This window comes from Primulina huaijiensis, chromosome 6 (assembly GCF_012295235.1).
Source record: "Primulina huaijiensis isolate GDHJ02 chromosome 6, ASM1229523v2, whole genome shotgun sequence".
In the NCBI taxonomy this organism is placed as follows: Eukaryota; Viridiplantae; Streptophyta; class Magnoliopsida; order Lamiales; family Gesneriaceae; genus Primulina; species Primulina huaijiensis.
The window spans coordinates 3164806-3191512 of NC_133311.1; the positions used below are offsets into that span (position 1 = coordinate 3164806).

General features: G+C 34.8%; 2 protein-coding genes and 1 long non-coding RNA gene across 6 annotated transcripts; 1 reads left to right on the plus strand and 2 right to left on the minus strand.

The window, feature by feature from the left end:
• The first annotated feature begins 122 nt into the window (after positions 1–122).
• LOC140979523 (uncharacterized) lies at positions 123–25938 on the plus strand. Its single transcript, XR_012175757.1, has 9 exons — positions 123–260; positions 400–468; positions 1265–1367; positions 2137–2381; positions 2476–2521; positions 23340–23445; positions 23557–23627; positions 23921–24253; positions 25664–25938. It is a non-coding gene; the product is annotated as an uncharacterized lncRNA (long non-coding RNA).
• On the minus strand, positions 5166–9822 carry LOC140979233 (uncharacterized protein C630.12). Of its 2 annotated transcripts, none has more exons than XM_073444560.1 (13): positions 9477–9822; positions 8971–9052; positions 8679–8857; positions 7954–8089; positions 7432–7528; positions 6994–7053; positions 6808–6908; positions 6640–6674; positions 6483–6540; positions 6310–6384; positions 6068–6222; positions 5701–5967; positions 5166–5620 (listed from the first exon to the last, which is right to left on the minus strand). In XM_073444560.1, the coding sequence occupies exons 1-13, from the start codon at positions 9554–9556 to the stop codon at positions 5395–5397; spliced, it is 1551 nt and encodes a 516-aa protein (XP_073300661.1). In that variant the 5' UTR covers positions 9557–9822; the 3' UTR covers positions 5166–5394. The 2 variants fall into 2 exon arrangements, with proteins under 2 accessions (XP_073300661.1, XP_073300660.1); XM_073444559.1 differs by having other exon boundaries at positions 8971–9030; positions 9477–9821.
• On the minus strand, positions 10749–14100 carry LOC140979266 (vacuolar cation/proton exchanger 3-like). Of its 3 annotated transcripts, none has more exons than XM_073444604.1 (11): positions 13878–14100; positions 13267–13529; positions 13092–13159; positions 12960–12988; positions 12368–12561; positions 12004–12216; positions 11691–11828; positions 11469–11585; positions 11339–11392; positions 11114–11230; positions 10749–11038 (listed from the first exon to the last, which is right to left on the minus strand). In XM_073444604.1, the coding sequence occupies exons 2-11, from the start codon at positions 13507–13509 to the stop codon at positions 10934–10936; spliced, it is 1278 nt and encodes a 425-aa protein (XP_073300705.1). In that variant the 5' UTR covers positions 13510–13529; positions 13878–14100; the 3' UTR covers positions 10749–10933. The 3 variants fall into 3 exon arrangements, with proteins under 3 accessions (XP_073300705.1, XP_073300707.1, XP_073300708.1); XM_073444606.1 differs by having other exon boundaries at positions 14023–14059; XM_073444607.1 differs by having other exon boundaries at positions 14034–14057.
• Positions 25939–26707: the final 769 nt, after the last annotated feature.

A 26707-nucleotide genomic window follows, 5' to 3' on the forward strand; every position in this document is an offset into this window, starting at 1 on the left:
TATTATGATATTTAGAAAGCGACCCAAATCTTCAATTACAGTTAGCGTCCTATAAGATTTTTTCACTCGTGTTTTTCGGTATTGGTTCGAAGGATCTCATGTCTTTGGGTAAAAGGTTCTCATCTCTCTCGAAGATTATTTGTGATATTACGTCGTTTTGATTCTGAAATTCCTTATATTTTGGATCTCAAAGGTTGAAGATCGAATAAAAGGTTCTCTTGCTCGAACCCTCGGCCTCCGCGCTCTCCGATGTGGAGAAGGTTCGATTCTGTATATTTTTCTCAATTTTATGAGGTTTAATTACGTCAAAAAATGAATCCGATTAGTGTTTTTTTTTTCTATTTAGATTTTGTATTGCATAATCTGGCTTCATATATGTTCTCTCGTTTGATTTTACAGGTGCTATGCTCTCTGAGCGCTTAGGAGAGATTGATTTTAAGTAGGTTTTTCTACAGAAGGTAGGAAATGGTGAGAATGTGAACGTTGTTTGTTGTTTGAAGTCTTGCTTATTGCGCGCTATACACTTAGATTTTGTTCTAAATTTTATGATACTTCATTGTCAGTTTTAAATTTTCATGATTTAGTGTTTTTAACAAGTATCATTTTTGAAAATTAAAATTTTCTTATAATACATACATCATGTGCTTAAAATGAAGGGGAAGTGGTGAAAAATCCCCGATCAAAATATTTCTTTGGGTTCACTCCCTACCCACAAAATTGTGGTACTATGTCATACGAAATGTGGTATACTTCATGTGGAAATATGATACACTTCATGTGGAAATGTAGTACTAAAAAAGTACCCAGGGAATGAACACAAAAAAAATCGACGGTTGGGAACTGAAGGCCAATTTCCCGTAAAATGAACACAAACTCCAGAATTGTTCAGTTTGTGTACGCTTGGAAATTTGGGATTTCATCAATTTAGCTTTGGATAAATATTAGTTTTTTATCTCCATGTTCTTTAATCCTTCTTTCATAGAGTTTTTTTTGGTTGTTGAACACTAAATCAATTGATATCTCTTCCTATATTAATAAGTGAGAGAAGGTGAGAATAACTGTGTGTTTGGTACGGTTGTATGGTCCATTTCAAATTGAAAAACCAGTGCTTTTATATATCCTTGTTGTATGGAGAACGTGGTTATGATGACAAACTGGGAATAATCACCGATAAACTTTTATTTCCATTTTTTTGAAAGAAAAAAGGCTACAAATTCCTGATTTTAGTGCTTCCTCGTCCAAAGACCCTAAATTTATACTGTAGTAAGAGCAGAGGGCGAGGAAATCGAAGATTGAGAGGGGTGGTTGCATGTTATTAAAACCATAGAAAGGACAACGTGAAATGTCTCCAGAAATGGAAGCCAAAGGTACATGTACGTAACTTTAATCTTCATAGATTACTGCCTCCTGTTTTTAGTGAAATCGATTATTTAATTTCTGTTTTCTGATTCTGTTCCATTCATTGTCTCCAACGCGATGGCCAAACAAATAGGACTAGACTTGCCAAAGCTATAAAAATTGAGCGTGTTGGGTTGATAAAATATCATACCGTTTGGAGGCGGGCCAAGACGGGGCGGGTTGGCCAGCCAAATTATGGTAGAATTTTATATTTTTAAGTTTTATATAAAAATTGGAATAAGTATTCTACGTCTCCATCACTCTATTTTCCTATTTCTTCCTTATTTTTCCCCTGCGCCTCGCCTCCATCACTCACTCTAGTAAAATATGAATCTCTATGCTAATGTGGAAGATCAAGATTGAATGAAATTTAATGAGAATTGACTTTATAGTATTTGTTTAATTTCTTCATGTTTGATTTAAGCACTTTACTTTTATGGATTATGTTGTATGTTTTTTTAATTTCTTATTTCAATATTTTTAAGTATTTTATGAAATATTTGACTGAAATATATTTTTATTCTATGTTTACTGTAATACTGTTTAGCATTTTTTTTTAAAAAATAAGTGGATCGGCCCGTCTAACCCGTAGTCCAAGGTGGGTTGGGCTGGGTTGGCCATTTAGAAGCCAGGCCCACCCCGCCCCACCCCACCCCGCCTAATGGCGGATTGCGGCGGGTGGCGAGCTGGTTCGTCCCGTCAGTCCGTTGTGACATGTCTAAATAGGAAGGTAAATAGGACAAGGGACATAGTAATAGAAAGCCAAAAGTGGAATAATTGGATGAAAGAGATTTTGGAGAATGTATGGATGGTAGAAGTTGGAGGAGGCTCAAGAGCCCTCGACGCTTTAGCATAAATTTTGTTGTTATTTGTTTAGTATATGAATTTTATTTGTCATATTCACAGTACCTCAGCAAATCACAAAATCTGTTGCAACCGATCTCTCCACTTCTTCATCCTTCAAAATCCACTCTCCTCATCAGGTGACAAAAATTTTCCTTCTCATTTTCGTAAAAATAATTAGGATGTTTTCAAGATGTTCATATTTATTTATGGGAAAAATACAATTATGTGCAGTGACCCTCAATTCATTTATTTTGGTGGAATAAATTGGTGCTTTGAGGTATTTTCATTTTTATTCAGTTGTTGAAAATATATGTTTGGTTCGAAATCATTTATCTGTTGTTTCACTCTGCGGTGTGTCAGTTTATAATTCTTTTGTATCTGGGAATTGATTTTTGTTATCATTTGTAGGTAATTGCTTGATCACACATTTGATACATGTCTCCATGTTTAAATGAGATGTAGTCTATGCATCATATGAACTTGACTTTTATAATAAAGATCTAAGATTGTCAATAAATGAACATTGTTTTTTTTTTTGTGTCAAATAAAAAATATTAACTCAACACTACTCAGGCATCTCAGGATAATCCTCTATCTCAGCACCCTATAAATACCCTCAGCACAAGTAAAATAGGCTGACACTCACTACAACAAAAACGGCATACGACAACAGATAAAATCCGTTGTCGTAGGTAATTTATAACTGTTGTAATTGATGGTGTTGTTGAAAGTGCATTCAACGACAACGGATAAAATCCATTGTCGTTGCTATTATTTGCGACGGTTGATCAAAAATCGTCGCTAATTAGCGACGGTTTATGATATACCGTCGCTNATATCACAATTAATATTCATAAATAGATTTTCTTGATTAAGCAACTTTAATCCCACTAATTTTCTAATCCCATCTCTCACTCCAATTGAATTAATTACTTATTAATTAATCCAGCTATCTCTTCAATCCCAATTCACCTCACACAAACCCCACATTCAAGTTCAACTCCCACCCCCAGCTTCCAAATTTAATAATATATAGTTTTTATATATTAATATATAAATCTGGTACAATCTCCCATGCATATCCCTCAGTTTTCGAACCTGACCAAGTTCACTCTCCCATTTTCCAAACTCGGTCAACTAAACTTACTATAAAAAAGATTCGATCCGGCCACCTGTATTGTATCTCCAAGGATCCAGCTCTTTCCATTTGAGAGCTTTTTTTCCCAGAGATTTCTTTCTTGGGTTCGAGATTTATTTTCACATTAATTCAATCCGAAAATCTCTAGCTAGCAAAAGGTTGTCAAGATGGCTGAGTTGAAACAGCAGTACAAGATTAATAGAGGAGTTTACCCTGCTGCATCAAAGAAAAATGCTGGGGGCTTCACCAGGAAATGCGCTTCTTTGGTTAGAGAACAGCGAGCTCGGATTTACATTCTCCGTCGATGTGCCACCATGCTGCTCTGTTGGTACATCCAAGGAGATGATTAAATCAAAACCCACCTTTATTTTTCACCGAAATTAGTTATACACGCATATATATAACCTATCTATCTATCTAAAAAATATATATATAACAAACACTATTTTCATATCCAATTAATTTCCCCGTTCTGATATCAGCCATTCAAAAGTCAAGCTTTTTCTTCAAAATGCAAAAGGGTTGGAGGAGCAAGATTAATCTCCCTTCTATCACGATGGGACATTGTATTAATCCTACCTTTTGTTTGGCTTCGTGTATCGATTAGTCCGGTTAGAGGGTCCAGATTCTTTTTTCCCACAATGGCTTGTTTTGTGCATGGTAGTCTCAAATAAGTATATACAGCTTATCTTTCCTTGAAATGAATCTTTTTTTAACCTACTTGATTAGGTTTTTTTTTTGGCCGAGGAAAGATTTGCAATATATATGTAGAGTAATATGCTGGTTGAAACTTTTTAAAAGGAATCGGTCTTCTTGACATCGAAGCTAACGTTACAGAAATATCCACTGGGGATTTCGAATGAAAATCGAACGGAAAACTTCAAGTGGTGAATGAGCAGCGCGCATGGCAGGCAGATGAGGAGTCATGACATGATCAAAGAATGTTACGTTAATGTGGACCGTGTTTAGTTTTCCCTTCTTTGTTTGAATAATGGTCTTGGCTAGGAAGCAAAAAAAGTTCAGATGCATGATAATATTGTTATTGTTAAGAAATAAAATGGAGGGGTTTAGTTTTGTTCCTTGTTGCATGTGTTGTTGTACTACAGACAATAAATAAATGTTGTATGTATTTGTATTTAATATTGTTATTGCATTCTAATCTTGCTTCATGGATTCTTCAAGATATGTACTAAATGTTACTTCATGAAATATTTTTGACTACCGTCAAATTATCCTGGGTTGAACTCAGACCAATCATTATTCTCAATTTTGGACAAAAATAAAATGAATTGATGCTCTATTTGTATATGGACCAATGAATCACTAATATATATCTATAAATATATGTTATTTTATAATAATTATTTTAGTTTTTGTTGAGTTGATATATTCTTCTCCTCATCCGCCATAGTTGCAAGTCTGTGTGTCTGAGGAAGGAATATAAACAATTAGAAACATAACGTAAATGAGATGGTTAGAATCTTATATTTGTCCCCTGTTCAGCTAACAAGATTTGTCAGCAAAAATATTATTGCATCCTCCAGAATAACATTCAAAATCATCATCACCTAACAACAATAACTAACACCTAATCCAACTACTTAATTTCAATTCGACAAACGAGGTATCAGGTTTTTATTCGGACGAGTCGTTGTCAGCAGAAGATAGTTCTAGTACTCAATGTTCTTAATTTTTCAAGGGTCTGTCGACTGTCATATATAAGAATGAATAACCATGGAGAAAGTTGAGTGCAGAAAGATGAAGGAAAATAATAAAGTCCACGTCATCTGAAGCTCCATTAACTCTTTAAAATTGCTCCAATATAATGTTACAACAAGAGTACTTTTCAAGTCAAGGAAAAATTGTGAAATGATGCTTGTTCTTGAAAAGTTGGAGCAAATATCTGCCTGCAGATGACTTGAATTCTACAGATTGTCAACTTTTCATTCCTAAATTCTTACAACAATTGGATTTATCAGCTGTATTATGAACATAGCAGGCGTCATATCCAGTCATTTGTCAATCCAGTCTTTAAACACCAGCAGTACATAAAGAGGAACATTAATGACTGCAACTATGACAAGTACTCGAAAGGTCCTCAACAGTCTCCAGATTATCATTCGCCACTTTGATCTGATTGATCTAGCTGGTAATTTTACATCCGATTCCACATGTATACTAACATCAATTTCTGGGCTGGTCTGTTTCCTGGCTACCGACCTCATAACAGCATTGCCCCTGCATATGGCAGGAGAAATACATTTTGATTAAAACAAGTAATGCATATATGGAAAATATTCAGATGCATATTGGCCTACCTCTCCATCGAGTTTCTCTCGTCAAAGGGTTTTGTCGTAGCCTTTGAGGTTTTCTTGATTAGGTGCATTGATCCTTCTGCATCCCAAATCTCTTCATATTCACAATTATCATCTTCGTTTTTCTCTTTCACGGAGTTGAAAAAGCTGCTGAAGTTAAATAGGTTTCGGAGACAACCTATTAAAGCACCGAGCTTGCGTAAAATGAGAGCTTCATTTGCCGGCCCAAGAAGGGCAATCACAAGGGTAATGGCAAAGAGTGATAAATACCTGATACAATTACCATACATATAGATTTTTAAAGTGGCATCTAAGGTAAAAATAATAGAGTATTACAGCAGAAAAATCAGATGTAGCTAACCAAAATTACCAAATGTAAATGTGTGTTTGCATAGGAAGGAAGCATAGGTGAGTTAATACAGCATCATCTGGAGTGGTTCCATTTGATATGGAATTTCTGGCTGATAATAACATAAAGGAAGGATATAAGTTTCCCTGCTGCCAGCTCACAGTTCCTAAAGTATGCTGGAAATTTGCAAAAAACATAAAAACAATCGTAAATTTCATCACGGATTATGCATGGTAGAGAAAGAAAGGACAAGAAGCTCATACCTCACTTACTGGACCATTCTTAGATATGTGGGTAACTGTACATTGATCATGATCATGACCGGAGAGGACCAGTGCCTATAGAAACACAAACTTGTTCTCAAACATTCAATAACATGACACAGTATTGCATCTTTTTTCAATAACTTGAATTGAGGAAGAAAAAAAATACATACGGGTCTAATCAAGTCCATAAGGTCGTCCGTTGAGTTTTTAGTGATATAATTCTGGTACCTGTACCAGATAATGAACCAACAAGATTGAATCAAATAATGAAGCCCCAAATAGTTAAACGTGGTACAAACGGCTAGTACAAAGAAAAAAATGACTCACATGATTTCTTGAGTATGGCGTGCCCGGTACATTCTCTGTAATAAACAACGAAAGGAAGAAAGATCAAACTGCAGAATAATGCTGTGGCAACAGACTCTAGTAAAAGATGTAGCATATTTCTGAAACATGTCATCTTTTAAAGGCAATGGAAGGAATAAACGTAAATACCTGATTGATAATTGCCGAGGAGCGATGAGGGCCACATTGAGACCGATCAGGCCGATATAAAGGGATATGGGTCAACAAAACGCTTGGAGTAGAGTTAATATCTATACAAATGCAACAATTTTATAGGTACATACATTCTCCCCTCAATAAACTCAACAATTTTTCCAACCTGCAGTCGGTGAGTACCTTTAGAGACGTTTCTGATGAAATTCCATGTGGCTGATGTGAGGTCACTTTGTGGATGACCTGTAACAGACACATGGCTTTTATTCTCTAACTTGAGGTAGATGGTAAAAAATTTTGAATCCACGTTGAATTTTGAACCATTTTTATCAGCCTTGCCGCAGAAAATTTCAACAAGTCCAATCCCAACAGTGATCATGGTTTGTATTTTCAAGATTGATGGACATCTTCCATTACTTTCAACAATGATGAATATTATCCTTTAGTTGTATGGGTGAAAACTCGAACTTCACTTACCGAAGTCAGATCAACCAAAGTTATGCCGCTTTCCTAAAGATGTCTTTTTTTGTTTCAATATGAAATATGATGCTGTGGCAACCAAATCCGTGACAAACGTAGATACAAATGGAATTAAAGCATAGAATGAAGTATAGTCCTAACCATCCAAAGTTTGTGCATCTACGGCAATGAAGTCCACTTTTCCCAGTGTGACTTTGAAGTTCCTTCCCCCAAATTCTCTCTCATAGCGTTTGATAATCTGCAACAATTTAAAACTGACCATAAGAAACAGAGAAGTATCCTTCACAGGACGAAATGCTAAAAATATTGAAACTCGGTATGGGTTCAACTAAATCCATCAGATGGTCATTTGACAGTTCGTAAGAGAATGTCAAGGATATTCTCCGCATTGGCTCTGACATAAGAAAATTGCAATAACAGAAGAACACATAACAGAAGAACACATAGAATAATGTGTTGTAGTCATGCAAACAGCCAAAGTAAAATATCAGATTGGTCGCTTCTAATTGCCAATATAAAGGAGAAGATTTAACTAGTGAGGATATAGAACACTTGTCACTGAGACAAACCATGTATCACCACATACGTTGTTTAATCATAATTTCTAACTACATAAATACATTTCAGGAAAAATAAACACTAATGGAGTAGGAATTCACATACATCTGGCTTTTGAGAATTGACAGCTGCATAGCCAATATCATGGTTTCCAGAGAGGTGGTAGACTTTGATATTCGAAGTTCGTTTTGCCATATTCAGGTTAAATATATGCTTAAAACGGCTCAAAGAATCCTGCCAACTATCTCAATACAGCCAAAGAGAAAAAATCGAGGTTAATGCTTAACCCAAAATAAAGTTTTGTAAACCTCAATAACAAAATGTAAAAGAAATTGGACAAATAATTATCATCTCATCAGTTATGCATCATAAATCATCCAAGGAAAAAAAGCTTCGGAAAATTAATTATTTTTCATGCAGAACTAGGAATCAAAGAGCGATAACTCTATTTTCTAATCTTCAATCAAAAAGACCAAGGTTGGTTTTACTGTCCGGGTCACTTAAAAGTTGTCGAGACAACTTCATTTGAACACAAAATGAATCCAACAACCTGAAATCTGTACAAAAACACCGATAAAACAGAGCTTGACAAAAAATTATTCTCTGTGGTACATTTGCCAGGCATCAAGAGCAAATAGAAGAGCAAGACAAAAATGTGGAAAGGTTTTAAATTTTTGAAACAGGTGATTTGTTTTAAAGAAAATAAAAGCAGAAGGTCCTGGTTTTAAAACATAAAACCCACATATCTCGAGTTCTTATCGATGGAAACTTATTCATAAAAAATCAGGATTAACTTTCTCATATATACATATATATGAAATTACACTTACTCTTCATCTGACAGGAAGTCACCCCCATCAAAGTAATCACCAAGAAACAAAATCACATCTGGATTGAAGGGTAACATGGATAAGACAAATGCCCTGCGCATGTTCAAATCAGTATAGAACTGTGCGATCTCCAGAGCAAGTGATTTTGGAGCAAGATGAAGAGAGGTTCTATCCATTAGCTATCATCATAAAAAATGCATATCAACATCAATTAGTTAAATAGGTTGGACGAAGTTAATGCCCACCAAACTAAATGAAGACAACCACATTTGTGTTTATCAGAACAGTTTACCTGAGGGTCAGCAATGACCACAACTTTGACAAAATTACTCGGGTCATCAACTCCATTCAGCTGAGGGTTACAGAGATACGAACTATAAGACTCATGTTTCCTCCTTTTCACACGATATAAGCATATGCTACAAATGCTCAAGTAATTAGGAACAAAGCAACTATGAAACCTAGAGATCAGGTGCAAATTTCACATTATTAATTATTTTAAAATAAAACTTGATGAAGGCTTCGTCTGGATATATGATTAACACTAGAATACGAAAAGGTAATGAATACTGAATTAAGTCTCATATTGCTCCTCTCCGAAATAATAAGCATGAACTACAGAAGCAAATTTAAAACAGTTTTGAACAAATCTTTAACATAAGCAACATTTAAACCAACGCACAAAATTATTTCACTTGTTTCGACTTACACTGAGAAAAGTACACAACTTATCAATGGAGTAAGATTTGGAAACTTTAACCACAAATCAAGATTCAAACTTTAGAAGTGACTTTTTACCAAAGGAAGCGACTGGTGATGAAGATGCGGCCACGAACAAGTCCACAGTGAAGGTACCAAAAATGCAAACCACTCTCCATACAACAAGCTTAAAGCCCACACCATGCTTAAAAGCAGAGTCAATTTCGACATTTTCCCCTCTCTTGTGCCACTACGGGATCAATTCATTCACTTATTTTCACCATTCATTGATTTCTTCATCCGATAATGACCTCAGCCTAGCGTTTGTTCATAGTTTCCCCCAATTTTCTGAACTAATTCCAGGACAGGACACTTGTATTTGACTTTTGATGTGACTATGTTCGTTTCTCTCTCCAACCAATGAACAGACCCAGCAAATCCGGTCGGGGTTGGAACGTTGGAGTTTATTAATTTAAACTACTAACTTAACATTGATTAAATTTTCTAAACCAAAATTAAACAAATTATTTACGTGTTCGATTGCTTATTTCATTAGAAGTCAAAAATATAATAATTTTTAATAGGTTGTAGGATTTGAATTAAAATATATTAATTTAAAATTGATTACTTAATAATTACATTACACAATTTAAAATTTTCAGATAGGAAAGAGAATTTAAATGACCTCAGTTTAGGAACATCTGAAATCCATTTATGATGCTGGTTACAAATACAAAAATAAGACATTAAAAGACTTTGAAATCCACAGAATTTAGAAAAATTCAAAAAAGACAACAAATTTGGAAAGATCTCACATATATATTTCCGTTAGATGTATCGATTCATATTTAAAATAAAATACAATTTTTTTCATGAATCGAGTTAGATTAAAAATTTGTCTTACAAAATTGATTCATAGTATAATATCACTTTTACGTGTTACTTAAATTATGATTGTCTAATTCCATCTTCATCGGTACCATGTCCCGTTGACAAATTTATTTAACAGTTAATTAAGTAGAGCACCAGCTACGGCAGAGGTTAGGCGGACGTATTGATAAATCCCATTTAAGTTAAATATGAAATTTTTCTGTATAATTATTGTTGAGGGAATATTTCGGTCTAAATAAATGAACTCCAAAACACGTTTACAACACTTTCTTTTAAGAAATGATTACTCCGTCACAGAATTTCTCTCTTGATACAATATAAATATTCTGTATTTGTGGGTAACTAAATCAAATCAGAATTTGAATTCTTTTCTTGAAATAATGATGCCATGTATATAAACGAAATTTTGATTCAGAACAGACTCGACTCTTCATGAAACAATGCATCTTTTCATAAAAATGAATCATGAAACAAGGTATCGTTTCCAAATAGTTTAATGAAAATTTCGATCTCCGTAATTTTTCGCAGCGGTAAATTTTGTTCGTTATCAACAAACTAAATAAATTATGAAAAATGATCTAACAATTATTTATGTACGACTAAAATACTTGTTAAATAACAATAAAATAAGAAATTTGTATTGTACGAAACATCCTTTTCAGCTTTCAAGACCCACCATTTGATGGATCAATGTGCACAAAGAAACTAGCCCCAACGATCAGATAGCACAAAACAAGCATCAGCCCCTTGAAATAGTTTGACTGACCATCCTGCATCAAAGCTGTATAATCAAGACTCCAATTCATAACTCGAGAACTAATAAGTATTAGAATCAAGAGACGAACCTGAAGCATAAAAGTCACGACCAAAACCGTGATGAATAGGACAGCAGTCTCAAAGAGTTGAAAATTCAAATCCATACTCTTTCCCATAAACCATCCAACAATTACACAAAATGGAATCTGCCAATTATTCAAACTCAACAATCATAACCTTGCCAACAGACAAGAACAAAGAAATATCACAAGAAGTCACTCCATTTCGATTAAAGAAGGCTTATGAGGCTTTACCACAAACATAGATATCTGAGTAGATGATCCAATAGCAACTCCGATGGTAATATCCTGGAAAAAGAAACATTAATCGTAAAGAACCACATCGAAGCAATGGCTGGATATTCAGTGGTGTTTCGACACTCACTAACTTATCCTTCACTGCAAACATGATAGCACTGGCATGCTCTGCAGCGTTTCCCACTATTGGAAGTAAAATGACACTAATAAAAGCGACAGGCATGTTCATTGAATCAGATGCTCCCTAGAAATATAACAAAAAGAAGCAAAAAAAAACATAGTGACTTTGATAATCTTTTCTTCGGTCCTTATAATTCTTGAACTTTTGGTTGATGGTACTTGACAATACCTGTAATGCGTCGACAAGATATCCAGATAAAACAAATATACACGAAGTAAAAATAGCAAGCCATGCAAGTGCTTCCCACTGGGAAATCTCAGGTTCCTCATTTTCATTAGAGTCTTCTTCTTCATTGGATTCCCTTACCTGTAACAACATTCAGGACAATATGATTAGATCTTGGACTACACAGTGCGCATGTTCGATGGGCGTAGAACATTCATAATTTTATATAAAGTAGGACAAGTATTCAAACTTTCACATGCTTTCAAGTTACAAACGTTAATGTTCTTCCAATAGGATTAAAAACATATTCGCATACCTCATCCAGAGGAGTATAGAGATCTTTTTGTCTCTTTAGCTGAAAAAAGATATAGCAAGTGTAAGCAACCAGCATGATGCAGCTGCTAAATCTTGAAAGAGAAAGCTCTGACTTTCCCTTATGCAATTCGGTATGAGTGAAGTGCAGCACTGCAGGGAACAATAAACCCATAACTGCCATTAACAATAATCCCGAATTCACGAGGGCGGTTTCCTGCAATAAGTTCACACGCATCAGAAATTTTTCTCTCAAGCTCGGGTATTAAATTCTCAACCCGAACAAAAAACAGCTTCTTGGTCACATTGACAACAATCCAACTCAATTGGACATCCACAATGTGTTAATAAATGCGAAAATCGGCCACCTTAGTGAACTTCTGGACTTTCTGGTGATGGATCCCACCACAGAAAAACGCACATCCAAGCACCAAAAGCATATTTGACAAGATGGAACCCAGTAATGATAACTGAACAACCCGAATCATCCCATTCTTCAAAGCATACATAGATATAATCATTTCGGTAGCGTTTCCAAATGTTGCATTCAGAAGGCCTCCCACTGTAGATTAAACAACAGAAGAGAGCACCACAGGGTGAGAGAACCATGTTAGATAGGAAGCATATAGTAAAAAAGATGCGTTAAAAGACTATTTACAATGAATCTGCATGCATCTAGCAAAGGGTAGAAGCCGATGCCACTTGCCAGTGTTACAGTGGCAGACGATGTAACTATTCAAATCATTCTCTCAACTATAAGGACTTCTTCATAATGAGGAGGAAATACTAAGAAAACGAGATAGCGTGCATCCTTGAAGTTCTATATGAAAATTATGCTAACTTCAACTATACCAAAAATGAATCTTAAAATAAGAAGTTGTGCTTCTAAACATCATGATCCGATTAAATTAGTATAGATTAATACTTCAGAGAAAAAGAAAGTGAACCCAGAAAAGGTACCTGTTGGCCCTGTGTAAAAAGAGAGTTGCCTACAACACAATTGTATCAAGAAAAACATCAATATTTTCAACGAGAAGGGAAAAAAAGTGGAGCAGAGTAAAGTCGAATTCGACTTGAGGATAAGGTGCGTACTCAGTCGCATAACCAAGGCGCTCAGCCAACGGAGTAATACCGAGTAAACTGAAAAAGAAGATCCATCCCTACAACACATTGCATTCAAAAATCACATCAAGTTAAAAAATAGCATCGCTGGATTTTCAGAATTATTATTTTTCTATAGGGAAATTACAGCCTTTCATATGCTTACGTGCTTTTCCGACAGATAGTGCAGCATTATTGTTAGCGGCACAAAAGGAAGCAAAAAGTTGATCTTCCCTTTAATCAACACAACGTAAATACTCCTCAGAAGGCTGAATCTATTCACCATCGGATATTGTGAAGTACTTGGGGTGTCAAAATTAAAACTTTGTATTTTATCTGTCGTCTGCGACTCTCCCAAAGGAATCTCCTCATCAGATTCGACTTCTACCTTTTCATGTACAGATCCCATCTCCAAACCGAGTGAATCTCCTGAGATATCGAAACAATCCAATACTGAACCATAAGAAAAAAACTTGAATGCAAACAAAGAGAAGAGAATTTTGGACAACTGTTTCTTGCGTGCTGTATCTTATCAAGTATATTTATAGACAACAGAATAAAAAGAATCCTATCTATACTACAACACAAGTGTTTAACTCAAGTAAAACACTCGACTCCTAATCCTATCAGGACTCTTGGACTAGTTTCTTTTAGTTATTTATCGCAGTTAACCGCTTATTTATGTTAGTGTACCCCAATTGCTTCCATGTAAAACTCGATCATAACTCTAGAGCATCCATTAACGACTAGGAATCACGATGACCAGTAAGCCTCTACCTTGAATTTGCTCGATTAAACTATGGTTCTCCTATTCAAAGAAAAACTCAGGCCCGGAAATTTGTAAATGAGACTGCTCCAGTGCAGTCATTTACGCGAGAACAAGCAACAAAAACAAGTCGTGCTAGACAAAAACTGGAATTACATGTCAGATACGTTTTTTGTCTTCGAGAGAAAGGAAGGCGGTGATTTCAGAAACATAAGCCCGTGTAAGAAGACGAAATTGCCAAGAAAAAGTGATTAATGTGTCATAATTAATTCGATTTGAAAAAGTATGTTGCAATAATTTTAAAAAAAAATTAATTCATAGAGTGAACGTGATTATATTTCTTGAGACAATAATATTCAAAGAAAGAGCAATAATTTAGGGAAAATTATAATTTTAGTACGATAACTTGATATGTTGACTGAATTATTTTTTTGGCTCTTTTTTCACCCCAAGCAATTAACTCAACCAAATATCGTTTATTTAACATTGATAATCTTCTACATGACTCATATAGTAAGAATAAAATCTATATTATATACACTAAAATCTATCTATGAAAAAATAAAGGAAAACGACAAGCTTTTTTCTCCGATTTTGAAATATTTGGTGTCGTTTTTTTCGCTTTGTTTATGTTTATATTTATTTTAATGTGTGTAATATAATTTATTCTCCCTACATTAGTTACGTAAGAAACCATCAATGCCAAATAAATAATATGTGTCTGGTAAAAAAAAAGAGTAAAACAAAAAATCTAATTTATTATATGCAAACCAAATATTAACAAGTTACATGAATAAAACTCAAAACAAGTTAACTTATAGAACTAAAATTACAATTTTCTTGAATTTATTAATAAACAAATAATCACACGCATCTATTTGTTTTTATTTTGTATCGAATTCGAAATTTTTTTGAAATTTTAATTTTAATAATTTCATTCGAATCATTTTTCGTAAAATTAGATTTTCGGCTGGGTTTATAAATAAAGATTACCCTTTACTAAAATTAAAATTATGATTTCATAAATATAATTTTTGTAAATTTGAATCAAGATTTGTTGTTTCTTTTTTAACATCTGTTGAGTTAAAAAATGATTTTTAAGCTATGGTTTTTTGGAAAAACAACAAAAAAAACCAACAACAAAAAATGAAGAAGGTTTTTTAAAATTGCCCTTTTTCCCCAATTAATTGAGGTTTTAAAAAAATAGATTAAAAAATACATATTTATTCATAGCCCTAAATTTATTTATTTTTTTTATAAAAGCATTCATTCCTAATGTGGAGATATGATAAGAAAAGAATGGAGGAATATAGAATTCAAATTATAAAATTTATATTTGTGAAATAGTGGAAAACTGACAGAGCTACCACTGCAACCAATCCCCAATAATTCAAATTATATATTATAATAGTTTATCGGGTGATTTCATTTGAAGAGTAGTAATAACTAATAATCCCAACTACAAGTCTATCAATAGACTTGGTGGTGATAAAATCGTATTTAATTAGTCTATAGATGTGTGCTTGTCCAGCGGGGGGAAGACTTAGTTTTCATTAATCACTTTACAATTAAATGATACACATAGGATGTAATTTTTCAATTATTTCGAATTTTTCACGCTGTTTGCTCCGGAATTATTTCGCTACATACGCACATGCAAGTATTGATTAGTTGATTACAGATTGATATATCCTCGTAAATAGTATGAAAGTGTTGATGAGCGATTGTATGACGAATTCAATGAGGTAAGAAATGCATGGATCTCACCGCTTACTTGGTTTCACAAATTAGTCAATTGATGAGAAAGTCCTGTGTAATTCAGCTTTTTTGTTTTGGTGAACTTGTCAAACCAAATTCCGAATTTATTTTACTCTTTGGTCTCCTTCGTTGAAATTACATCCCAAGAAACTCTATATCAAATTGAATTTTTTTTACTACCTCAAATCTATTGAATCTGTACACCACAATCAACAGCAACCCCATGGTTGGATGGATCGTATTCACGGTCACATGTGATGCTAATGTTAACCAATCCTCCCGTACAAAGAAAGGCCGATGCAATCTTGATCATATAGTGATAGACGAAGTAACATGGATGGACAATCAATGAGAAAACAGAAACAAGAATAAAAGCTAACAATACAAAGATCACATGTCTGGTCTGTGCTTTATTATTTGAATGTCCTTGCATAAAGCAAAAAGGTGAAAGATTTAAAAGTTTCCTCCAAACTAGCTAACAGGATCTTTTAAAACAGAAAACCAAATCTTACCCTATGGCCAAAGCTAATCACAAGGCTATCAGAATTTAGCACTAAACTAAGCACCACCACAACTACACAAACAATCTAGAAAAGATGGTAGCAAAACATGGAAGATACGAACTAAACATCCAAAAGTCTATTTAGCAAGACAAGACAAGACAAGACAAGACAAGGACTTCAAGAGAGGAAATGGAAGATGTGCAACCAAGCCTCTGCCTTTAAGCTTAGTATCGATCCATCATAAAGAGAGTCATGCACAAAATAAATCAAACCAGTCATCTATTCATGCGATGACAGATGAAATGAATATTTGAAACGTAGATATCTGTCAACATTATTGAGAAAAAGGCCCAAAAGCAGCATTTTTATCTAATAACTTTATTCATTTCGAATTGAATAGCACGAGATGAACCCCAGAAGGCCAATCACGCCAATTTGCAGATTCACGTAAAAAGAAAAATCAACCCAACAAAAGGGTACTCGGATACTTCTCCAAATAGTAAAATGCATCACGGAAACTTGGAACTCAAGCCGGAAATAGAACTCATATCTTTTTAACTATAATGCAACATTATCAATATATCATTGAAGACAAGATTGATTCATAATCGTGAGAGTCCCCAACATACACCACTCCGTAACCCACTATGCAGAACGCGGCCTAACAAGTTACAGAATTCATTTCAAGCAACCCCATTAAAGTTAACAAGTAACAAGAACAAAATTAGATATAACTAATCAAGAAGATGAAAAATGTGGCGGTGGAGGAGGTAATGATTGATGAGACTGATGCACCTGATTGATTCCACTTCCGTTGCTTCCCGGAGAGGCATACTGCATAATGAAAGGATGCCTCAAAAGCTGGCCAGCAGTCCATCTCCTAGCGGGATCCATCTGAAGACAACAAGAAATAAAGTCCCTAAACTCTTTACTAGCTGTGGCCGGTGCCTCTGGTGGCTGTGACATACAAATAGCAATCATAAGGCTAGCCCAATCACCTTGCCTCCCAACAGCAAATGNAATTAGTGACTGACAACATAGCGACGGTTTAATATACAGTTGCTAAAATTAGCGACCGTTTTCCATAACATCCGTCGCTAATTTTAGCAACGGTTTTTCATGATGTCTGTCGCTAAGTTTTTCAGTTAAATAAAAAAAATTACTTTTAATAATTTAATAAATCAAAAAAAGAAACTTACAATCTGACTATGTTAGCTAACAATATTCATGATCTTAATTAACACTTAAAAATTTACCAAAAATTGAAGCGAAAATTTTTTACCCTAAACCGAAACTAAAATCGTCTAAGAGAGAAAAATTTTAAGTGTTGTGAAGTGGTGTGGAAGAAAATGGACCAAAAATGCTGATATTTATAGACAATTTGCGACAGTTTTTGGTAAAACCGTCGCTAAATCACAGTCGCTACGCTAAAAATTGCGACGGTTTTGCTTACAACTAGCGCTATATTTAGCGACGGTTTTGCTTAAAACCGTCGCTATATAGATTTGAAACCGTCACTAAATTTAGCGACGGTTGTAAGCAAAACAAGCGACGGTTTTGTTATAACCGTCGCTATATTTAGGGACGACGCTAAATTTAGCGACGGTTTTGCTAAAATCGTTGCTAAATATAGCAACAGTTTAAAAAAATCGTTGTTTATTGTCCAAAAAACACGCTAATCCAAAAAAACACGCTAATAGACAACGGTTCATAGAACCGTCGTCTTTGACCCTAAAAAAACGCTCAAAAATAAACCGTTGTCTTTGACCCCCAAAAAAACGCTAAAAGACAACGGTTTTTAGAAAACCTTTGTCTTTTACTTAAAAAACGCACATAAGACAACGATTTTCGCTAAAACCGTTGTTAAAAAGCATACGAAAACGGTTTTTGTGAAAAACTTTTGTCGTATGTGCGTTGTTGAAAGGCGATTTTCTTGTAGTGACTCATTATATTTTCACTTATATTGCAATCTCTTTCCTTTGCGTATTTACTTGACTGAACTAAGCGTCGAGGTGATTTTCCGGAATCCCATTATCTCATCTTGTTCTCAGGAGTCCGGGCTATATAGACAGGGTCCACTCACTCGATCATAAATGCATATAAGAAAGGAAAACTCCTGAACCTGGTAAATTACCCACCTGAGCTCACCCAATTTACCCGGACATTATCATTGACGCCGTCTGTCGGAACTCGATATATAGACATAGATATGGTAACGAGGTCGAATACGAAGCTGTATTGTTCGGAATGAGAGCGGATTTATTATCACAATTGTACTCAATGGATTTCTTAGACCAATGATCATTGCCGGTGATAAAACTGTGCAATTTTATCTGAATTCCAAATATCCAACTATTTCCATATGTCAGGTCTTCGATATATGAGTATAAAATCCTTATTTCAATTTATATACCATATAACCCAATTAATGATTCAATATCGGGTTTCTTAAATATCTGCCCAGCATTCCAATGATATACACATTATCCAAATGTTGTTCTCTATAAATCCGAATAAGATTATCACTTGATAAAATTTATACTACCACATATGTAAACATAAACTTCAATATATTAGTTTCAATGTTGACTTTTCAATATACTTACTCCCACCAAAGTCAATGTATGAAATTAATTTGTATTTAATTTTATAATTACATGCATGCATACTATCGATGTCATTTAAAATATTGATGTTCAATTTATCAAGCTTATCAATCAAGGAACTAATAGCAATCATATTTTAATTTCGAAAAATTTAAATGTTTCATTACCACATGGATGAAGGAAAACTTGATTTTTCCATTCATGAAACTAAAATCAAATTTCGTCTACGAAACGGTACAAAAAAGTGTTTTCCAAATTTGAATATTAGGAAATGAAAAAAAAATGTTCTTAAATAAAGTTTTTTAAAATACCAACAATCTTATTGTCATTTTCCATAATATGTATATTTCACAATCAATTGGCAACCGAATCTTTAGACAACCATTTTTTTGCACTCCAATTGACATTTTTGGGACAATCCTTCTTCACATACGTACCCATCAGTCATTTTGGAAAAGAAACAAATGATCACTTTATCTTGTTTATGTTGCTCTATATGCTGTGAAGTCCCATATTTCTTTCCTTATTGATCTTTTTTTTTTTATTGATGCAATTACTTTGATAGTTAGATGCCAAGTGAGCAATTTCAATCACATCTTTTTTTTTTTCAATCTCTCCTCCTCCTAAACACACTGCGCAATAAGCTCATTCAAAATCCACTTTTCCTTTTTGGTATTATAACTTATTTTGAATTGATTAAATTGCGCATGCAAATAGATCAAGACTAAATGCACGAGTATGTCTTCCGACAATTCCAACTTGAATGCTTTCAGTCGAGTCTCAAGATTTGACATTTCCATTATGTACTCACTTATGTTCTCTTTCTCTTTGTATCACATTGAGACAAGTTTAGCCGGAATAGTACTCGTGTCACGTCTCGAGACCGGAGTTAGTCGACACCAGCATTGTTCAACAATCACATAATCGTCAAACAATAAGCCTCGTAGTACAGTATAAACCAAAACCAATTTATTTCTTACAATCAATTGTTAAATTATCTTTACAATGTGAAAAGAAAATATACGGAAGCGTTTACAACGAAAATTCAAATAAACTTAAAACGAACAACGCAAAATCAAATGAAACGAACAACGCAAACTCAAATGACTCTTATTTTCGTCCTTCACTAGCCCCAAAACTGGTCATGTTCCTCTTCCTATATCTGTTCTTCGGACTTATCTGGGGAGGGAGAATAAGAGGTGAGTGATATGGTCGTCACTCATCAAGTGGGGGCTATTCGAGTACATACATAACAAATACACTTGTTTTTCAAAAACAACATATCATATCATGCATAAAATATCATCAACATCACCATAAGTATATTTTGGCCTAGGAACTGGGATTCATCTACATTTTATGGTTTACTGATATCAGTTTTTAATTTTTACTCTTCTAAGAAGAGATGTCATATAACGATTATAATCCCACTGTGTAAGGGACATAACTTAACTTAACCACAAAAGCTAGCTCAAGGAGGGAGGATTATCCAAGTCCATATATGCAAGTCCCAAGAATTTTATCCAACCGATGTGGGACAACTAACACACCCTTCTCATGCCCATGAATGAACATCTGGAGCGTGAAATTTACAAATGACCCAAATATGGGCAGAACAGATAACCAAACTATGGGCAGTTCAACACATAATGGTGGAACCTGAGCTCTGATACCATTTTAAGATTGAAACTTGGACCTGACTCAACTCCAAAAGCTAGCTCAAGGGGGAGGATCATCCCAGACCATATATACAAGCCAAAAACATATACGACAATCGTATCAAAAAAGGGGTAGAAATAGAACAACGGTGCTCAACCGAAACTTTCAAAAAGATGAAATAATTCATAAACAAAATTATACTTTAAAACAAGCTTACTTACCTTAGATCTATTCTAGGATTTTGAATCCTTAATAGATCCGGACTGCAGCAGAGCTTTGATTTTTGGCTGAACTAGGAGAGCAAAATCTCGAAATTTCTTGAGAGCACTCGGGAGCAACTTTCAAAAATTTGGTATAATTTTCAGGTGAGATTTTCAAATGGGAGGTTCCTCCTATTTACAAGAGCTGACTGTCATCTTAATCGTGTATTATTTTTGCGTTGAAACTTTTGAACCAAACTTTAAATTTAGGATAATTTAAATTTATTTAATTTATCAATCTTCTTGGATAAATTTCGAAAATAATCCTTATCTAGGCCTGGAATTTTGAATTCTATGTCTAATTTCCAGCATCCGATAGATCTTTTATTTTGTAGTACAATTTACTTCACAAAAAAATTTAATTTATTTTAATTGGGCCAAATAAAAAAAATATAGAGACCGGATATGCAAGAAATAAAATATTTACTTCTCATAATTATTCATCCATAAATATTTTACCGAAATATAAAAAGGCGATAAAATATTGAATAATTCCATAATAATTTTATTTCATGCAATTTAATTTTCAAATTTTCGAATTTAATTTCACAAATCAAAATTACGGAAGTCAAAATTTAATAAAATGTCAATTATGGATTTCAAAATATGGTTCAAAATTAGACAACGTAAATCCCCAAATCCAAACTCTAACCCTAACCTTAAACGCGAAAACCGCGGCCAGCTCCTCCTCCGGCCATACCAGACTCCGGCTATATTGACCCACCGTCGCTTTGCCTCGGCCGACCACTGCCTTACCTTTTCTGACAACAAATCCTGCCAGAATTCCATCGAAATCGTCAAAAAAAATTGACGGAAATCGCGAATAAAATTTGCGAATTTCATATCAAAATCCGATCACGTTGCAATGGTTTTCGATCAATAGATGGTATTGATATGGGCACCTAGAGATGGGCAATATTTCCCCTTAATCATCACTGCTTGAAAATGGCCGGAGAACATCCGATTTGCCACTGAATCCGGCTGCCCAACCTTAATTCGAAAAAATTCAAATTTTCATGTTTTTTTAAATCGAAAATAAATATGAATTTTGGATATAAACTCCAAAAATACTAGATTCCAAAAGTGTGAATTTATTCAGATCCAAAATTCAGAAAACTTAAAAAACCAGATCTGAATCCAAAAATTTATAGACTGGAAAATTGAATCAGATCAGAGAATAAGACATAATTTTATGTTTCGATCAATCAATAAACAAAATTATCATAATTCAACGTAAACGTGATTCTGATACCACTTGTTGGACATTTAATAAAATAAATATATAAATCATGTGATTAAATTCATATATCATAACACGTCAGGAATTCATGTCGAATTATCAAAAATATAAATGGCAGTAAACCAATACTATAATCCATTAGTTGATCTAGCGTTGGAGTTATTGATCTTCAAAGACAACATAGAATCGACCACTTTATTCTTGCCTTAAATGGGAGAATGAGAGAGATTTAGAATATGTGTGTCGTATATATTCTGTGTTATTTTGTGTGTTTCGAGGACCATAACTTTATATAATCTTAGCGGTCTTCGACCCATCATAGAAGAATTAATTGAACTGAGTTTCTATATNATTACACTGATTCTAGCTTCCAATCAGATGTGGATGATTCGAAATCAACCTCTAGATTTGTATTCAAGCTCAATGGTGGTACTGTATCTTGGAAGAGTTCCAAGCAAGACACCACAACGGATTCAACCACTGAGGCCGAATACATAGCTGCATCGACTGCAGCAAAAGAGGGTGTTTGGATGAGGAATTTCGTCTAAGAGTTGGGTGTCATTCCTCAAACAGTTGATCCAATCCCGGTCTACTGTGACCACATCGGTGCCGTTGTGCAAGCGAAGGAACCGAGGTCTTATCAGCGATCCAAACATATACTGAGGAAGTTCCACATAATCCGGGAAATTGTGGGAAAAGGAGACATATCGGTAGAGAGAGTCTCCTCCGCAGATAACGTTGTTGATCCACTGATGAAACCCCTGGCACGACCATTGTTTGAGAAGCATCGCGAAGCAATGAGTCTAAGATCTATGGGTAGTTGGCTATAGGGCAAGTAGGAGATTGTAAGAGTAGATGCCCGACATGCCAACTTGTGACTAGGGCCTTTATTGACTCTAATGTAAAACAATCTTTATTTTAATAATATTTTAAGATTTTATTCGATTATGGCATTATACTTTATCTGTATACAAATGAATTTATGTAATATTTTGAATACTCATAATTAATTAGATAACCTTATTGGATCTTTTATTAAATAGCATATAAATTATGTGAGTACACAAAATAATTCTAACATTTCCTTCTTTCCCTTTAACAGGGATGTCATTTTCATGCAGAGATCTTTCTTCGGGTTTTTTTTAAAAATATTATTATTTTAAAAATAAATTATGAAATTATTGCAAAATGATAGATATTATGTAAATATTGCAATCCGTGTAAACCTGTTCCGGATTTATTTTTTTAAATTAAAATAAAAAAAAATAAAAACAAGGTGTCACAGATTCTTATGAACCCGTGACACCCAGTCACGGGTTCTAGGAATCGTGCCCCTATCTTCCCTATATATATTATTGTATATTTATATTTATGTATATTATCATCCTCATCGTCAAACGCTTTCTTCAACTTTTTACCCGTAAACCACAGAACTTGAAATTTTCAGATACTTAAGGTAATAAATGGGCAGTCTAGAAATGGAGAAAAAGATAGTGGGATGGGCTGCAAGAGACTCCTTTTGGAGTCCTCTCACCGTATACGTACACTCTGAGGTAATCTTTGGTTGTTTTGTTCCATTTTCCTCTTGTTTTTTGTTCTACTTCCGTGTTTTCTTGGCCATTTTTTGTAGGTTTTTTTGGGTAAAAAATGATTTGCATGTGCAGAAATACAGGTGCTGAAGATGTTTATGTGAAGGTGATATGCTGCGGGATTTTGTCATACGGATGTTCACAAGGTTAAAAATGATCTCGGCATGTCCAATTATCCAATGGTTCCAGGGTGTATANGCATCATATCATCATCTTAACCGAACAAATTACAAGAGCAATTTTGGTGTGTTCGGGCACATACGTATATGCAGATTGCATTTTCTTGTGTCTTCTGGATTTGTTTTAAATTGTGTCCATTTCAAGGCAAAAGCATGAGTAAAAAATTTTAGCTTTTTTTTTTTTTACGTACACAGTATACTTTTGTGAGAAAGCACCACATCTTACGATTCTCTATATTTTTGTTTCCATGAACTCAAAGGGACCTTTTTCAGAATAGGCATCGACAGGGTTGGGACGCTAGCTTATCGTGTTGCTCTTCCGCCGAATCTGGCCGGAGTACACAATATGTTCCACGTCTCTATACAGAGGAAGTATATGGCGAATCCTTCGCACGTCTTGAATTTCGAACCGTTGCAGCTCACTTCGAACCTATCTTATGAAGAAAGACCAGTGCAGATCTTAGACAGACAAGAGAAAAAGCTTCGGAACAAAATAGTGCAGTTAGTGAAAGTCAAATGGCTTAATCATTCGGAGGAGGAAGCTACGTGGGAGTCTGAGCCAAAGATGAGGAGTCGTTACCCCGAGTTATTCGGTGAGTTTTAATTTCGAGGACGAAATTTCTTTTTAGGGGTAGAGTTGTAGAACCCGTTAAATCAGACTACGTATAAGCCATGCATAATTACTATTATTTAAATTAAAATGATTTTTTATGCATGAGGATCTAGATGCATTCTTTTAAAATTGGTTGAGTTATTATTATTTATTTTACCCAGTATTTTAGTTTTTTTATCTTTTCAGTTAAGTAAGTAAGGCCGGACTGGAGTTGGACTATTAAGATAAAATTTAATGATAAGAAAATATTCCTAGAATTTATTCATGATAAAGGATAATTTATTTTAATGTAAAAGAATGTTTAAGAATTTAATTAATTAATTAGAGTTAAGTAGTAAAAAAATTCTTCTATGTCCAATAATTTAATTAAAAGCCTAAATTAAAATATGTGACCAATTGAGATAAGTTAATCTAGGCTTATTTTATTTAAGAAATTGTTACTTAACATGTTAGTGAATTTAAATTAAAAATTAGTCATGCATACAAGATAATCATTATCCTAAATTAATTATTTAATTCACTAAAATACTTAATGAATAGATAAAACTTTAAAGATTTAAAATACAAGATTTAAGCAATATTCTCACCCCATTTTAATAGAATTTTCGGCCACCCCACTTCAAAGGATTTAAAAGTTTGACAACTCATTTTCTTTGATTCTTTTCCTTATCCATTCTTGGTAGATTAATCCCCTCAATTTAATCACCACTAATTATTAATTAAACAATATTCCTATCCTCATTTTTAACAAGAACATCGGCCACCCCCTTTAAATATTTGATATGAATTGACAACTCACCATCTTGATTCATATCCTTAATCTTTTTCTTGGAAGATAATCTCTTCAATTTAATTCACCAATATTTAATAATTATGCAATATCCTCCCTTGCTTTAGACACCTAGAAATCGGCCATCACACCCCCTAAATCTCCTTCAATCAAACAATATCACACATCATTCCATATCTCACAAGCAACTAGGATAGAAATGTTTTATAGTTGTCATTCAATTCCCATTCAATTAGTAGACTTCCCCATTCATTTCCTAGCCATCCTCTCCACCTTCCATTCGAAAATTTCAGAGCCAAACTTTCAGAAAAATCGTGTGAAGCAACAAGGTAAAACAAGAGAGAAAAGTAGAAAAGAAAAGAACTCCGCCTCCGCCGCGCCGTGTTCGTCGTAGTTTTCGTTTTCTTTCTTAAACGAAATTCAGGCATGTATATGTTATTCTTTTCTCTTCAATCAAGTCTTATACATATTTTTAAACCATGTTGTGATCATAAATCATGAAGAAAAACCAAAAAGATGATAGCAACTTTCGAAAATTCTGCACAGATTTTTTCGGCTCTCACTTGTGCTTCACGGGTTGGATTGTTTTTGTGATTTCAGGGGTTGGCTCGGTTCCAGGCGTGCAAGGATGCCTCTAGGCACGTACTAGGGTGTATTGGAGTCATGTTGGTCCATTAGTTCAAGCCCCATGCACTCAGGAATCAAGGCTTGACAGCATCTCCCCATAGTTGCGAGTTTGAGCCTCGAAATTTCTGTTTGGTTGTTTAAGGTGAGGTTCGAATCTTGGTTGGCTTTCGGGCCTGTAACCATAGTTTGAACCCTTCTTTATAATGTCTAGGACATGACCAAGATGACTTTTCATGGCTTGGTTCATGANACCCAAGTAAAATTCAAGAATGCTGACACCCAAGCTCCATATATCCCCTGCATAACCATCGTACTTGCCATGATTAAGATCAGTATTGATTCTTTCCGGGCTCATGTAAGCTATAGTCCCAACAGCTGAATTGCAGGGATCCATTGTTTGAGCTAAAACTCGAGNTTCAAATGGCCACTGGAATGATCCATGACAGCAAAACAATCGCAACACCCCACGCGTGCAGTATGCGTTCTCGNTTGTGGAGATAATACAAACCGGAGAGAATCTGGCGAGTGAGATCGGATAAAGTGGGTTCATGGGGGATCTGCGCACCTTCAAGAGATCCCTTGTCAAGGTACTCGAGGAGAACTTGAATTTCGGCATTTTGATCATACATGCCATGACATTTGACAACGTTGGTATTGTTGACGTCGCGGAGGATCTCGATTTCACGGAGGATCTGGCGCCGTACCGATTCTTCGTGGTTGCCGTATATCACTTTTAGAGCGTACAATATGCCCGTGGGTCGATGGAGTACTTTGTACACAGTTCCTCCCGCACCGCTGCCGATGCGGCTGATGCGGTCCAGATCAGCGTAGTTGAAGCCACCACTGGAGCCGGAGGAAGGGGCGGAGCTGGGNAGGCTCTGGTCAGTGGTTCAAGCCCCAATGGCTGATAGTCTCGAAATGAAGCGACGAAAGCTCAAGAGCTGCTGCTGTATTTTATTGGACAGCAGGTTTGGCTTCGGTTCAGATGTGTGTTTTGAGTTCTCGGTTGGCTTTTAG

Bases quoted from the DNA above. Each gene is read 5' to 3' on its own strand.
- LOC140979266 (XM_073444604.1), bottom strand. From the start codon at position 13,509: ATGGGATCTGTACATGAAAAGGTAGAAGTCGAATCTGATGAGGAGATT. The intron at 13,160-13,266 runs GTAAGCATATGA...AATGTGTTGTAG, and splicing joins ACTATCTGTCGGAAAAGCAC to GGATGGATCTTCTTTTTCAG. The intron at 11,829-12,003 runs GTATGCGAATAT...ATGTTGTTACAG, and splicing joins TCTATACTCCTCTGGATGAG to GTAAGGGAATCCAATGAAGA.
- LOC140979233 (XM_073444559.1), bottom strand. From the start codon at position 9,608: ATGTCGAAATTGACTCTGCTTTTAAGCATGGTGTGGGCTTTAAGCTTG. The intron at 6,385-6,482 runs GTATGTATTTTT...GTGTTTCTATAG, and splicing joins TTATGGACTTGATTAGACCC to GCACTGGTCCTCTCCGGTCA. The intron at 5,621-5,700 runs GTAGGCCAATAT...TGCCATATGCAG, and splicing joins GAGAGAAACTCGATGGAGAG to GGGCAATGCTGTTATGAGGT.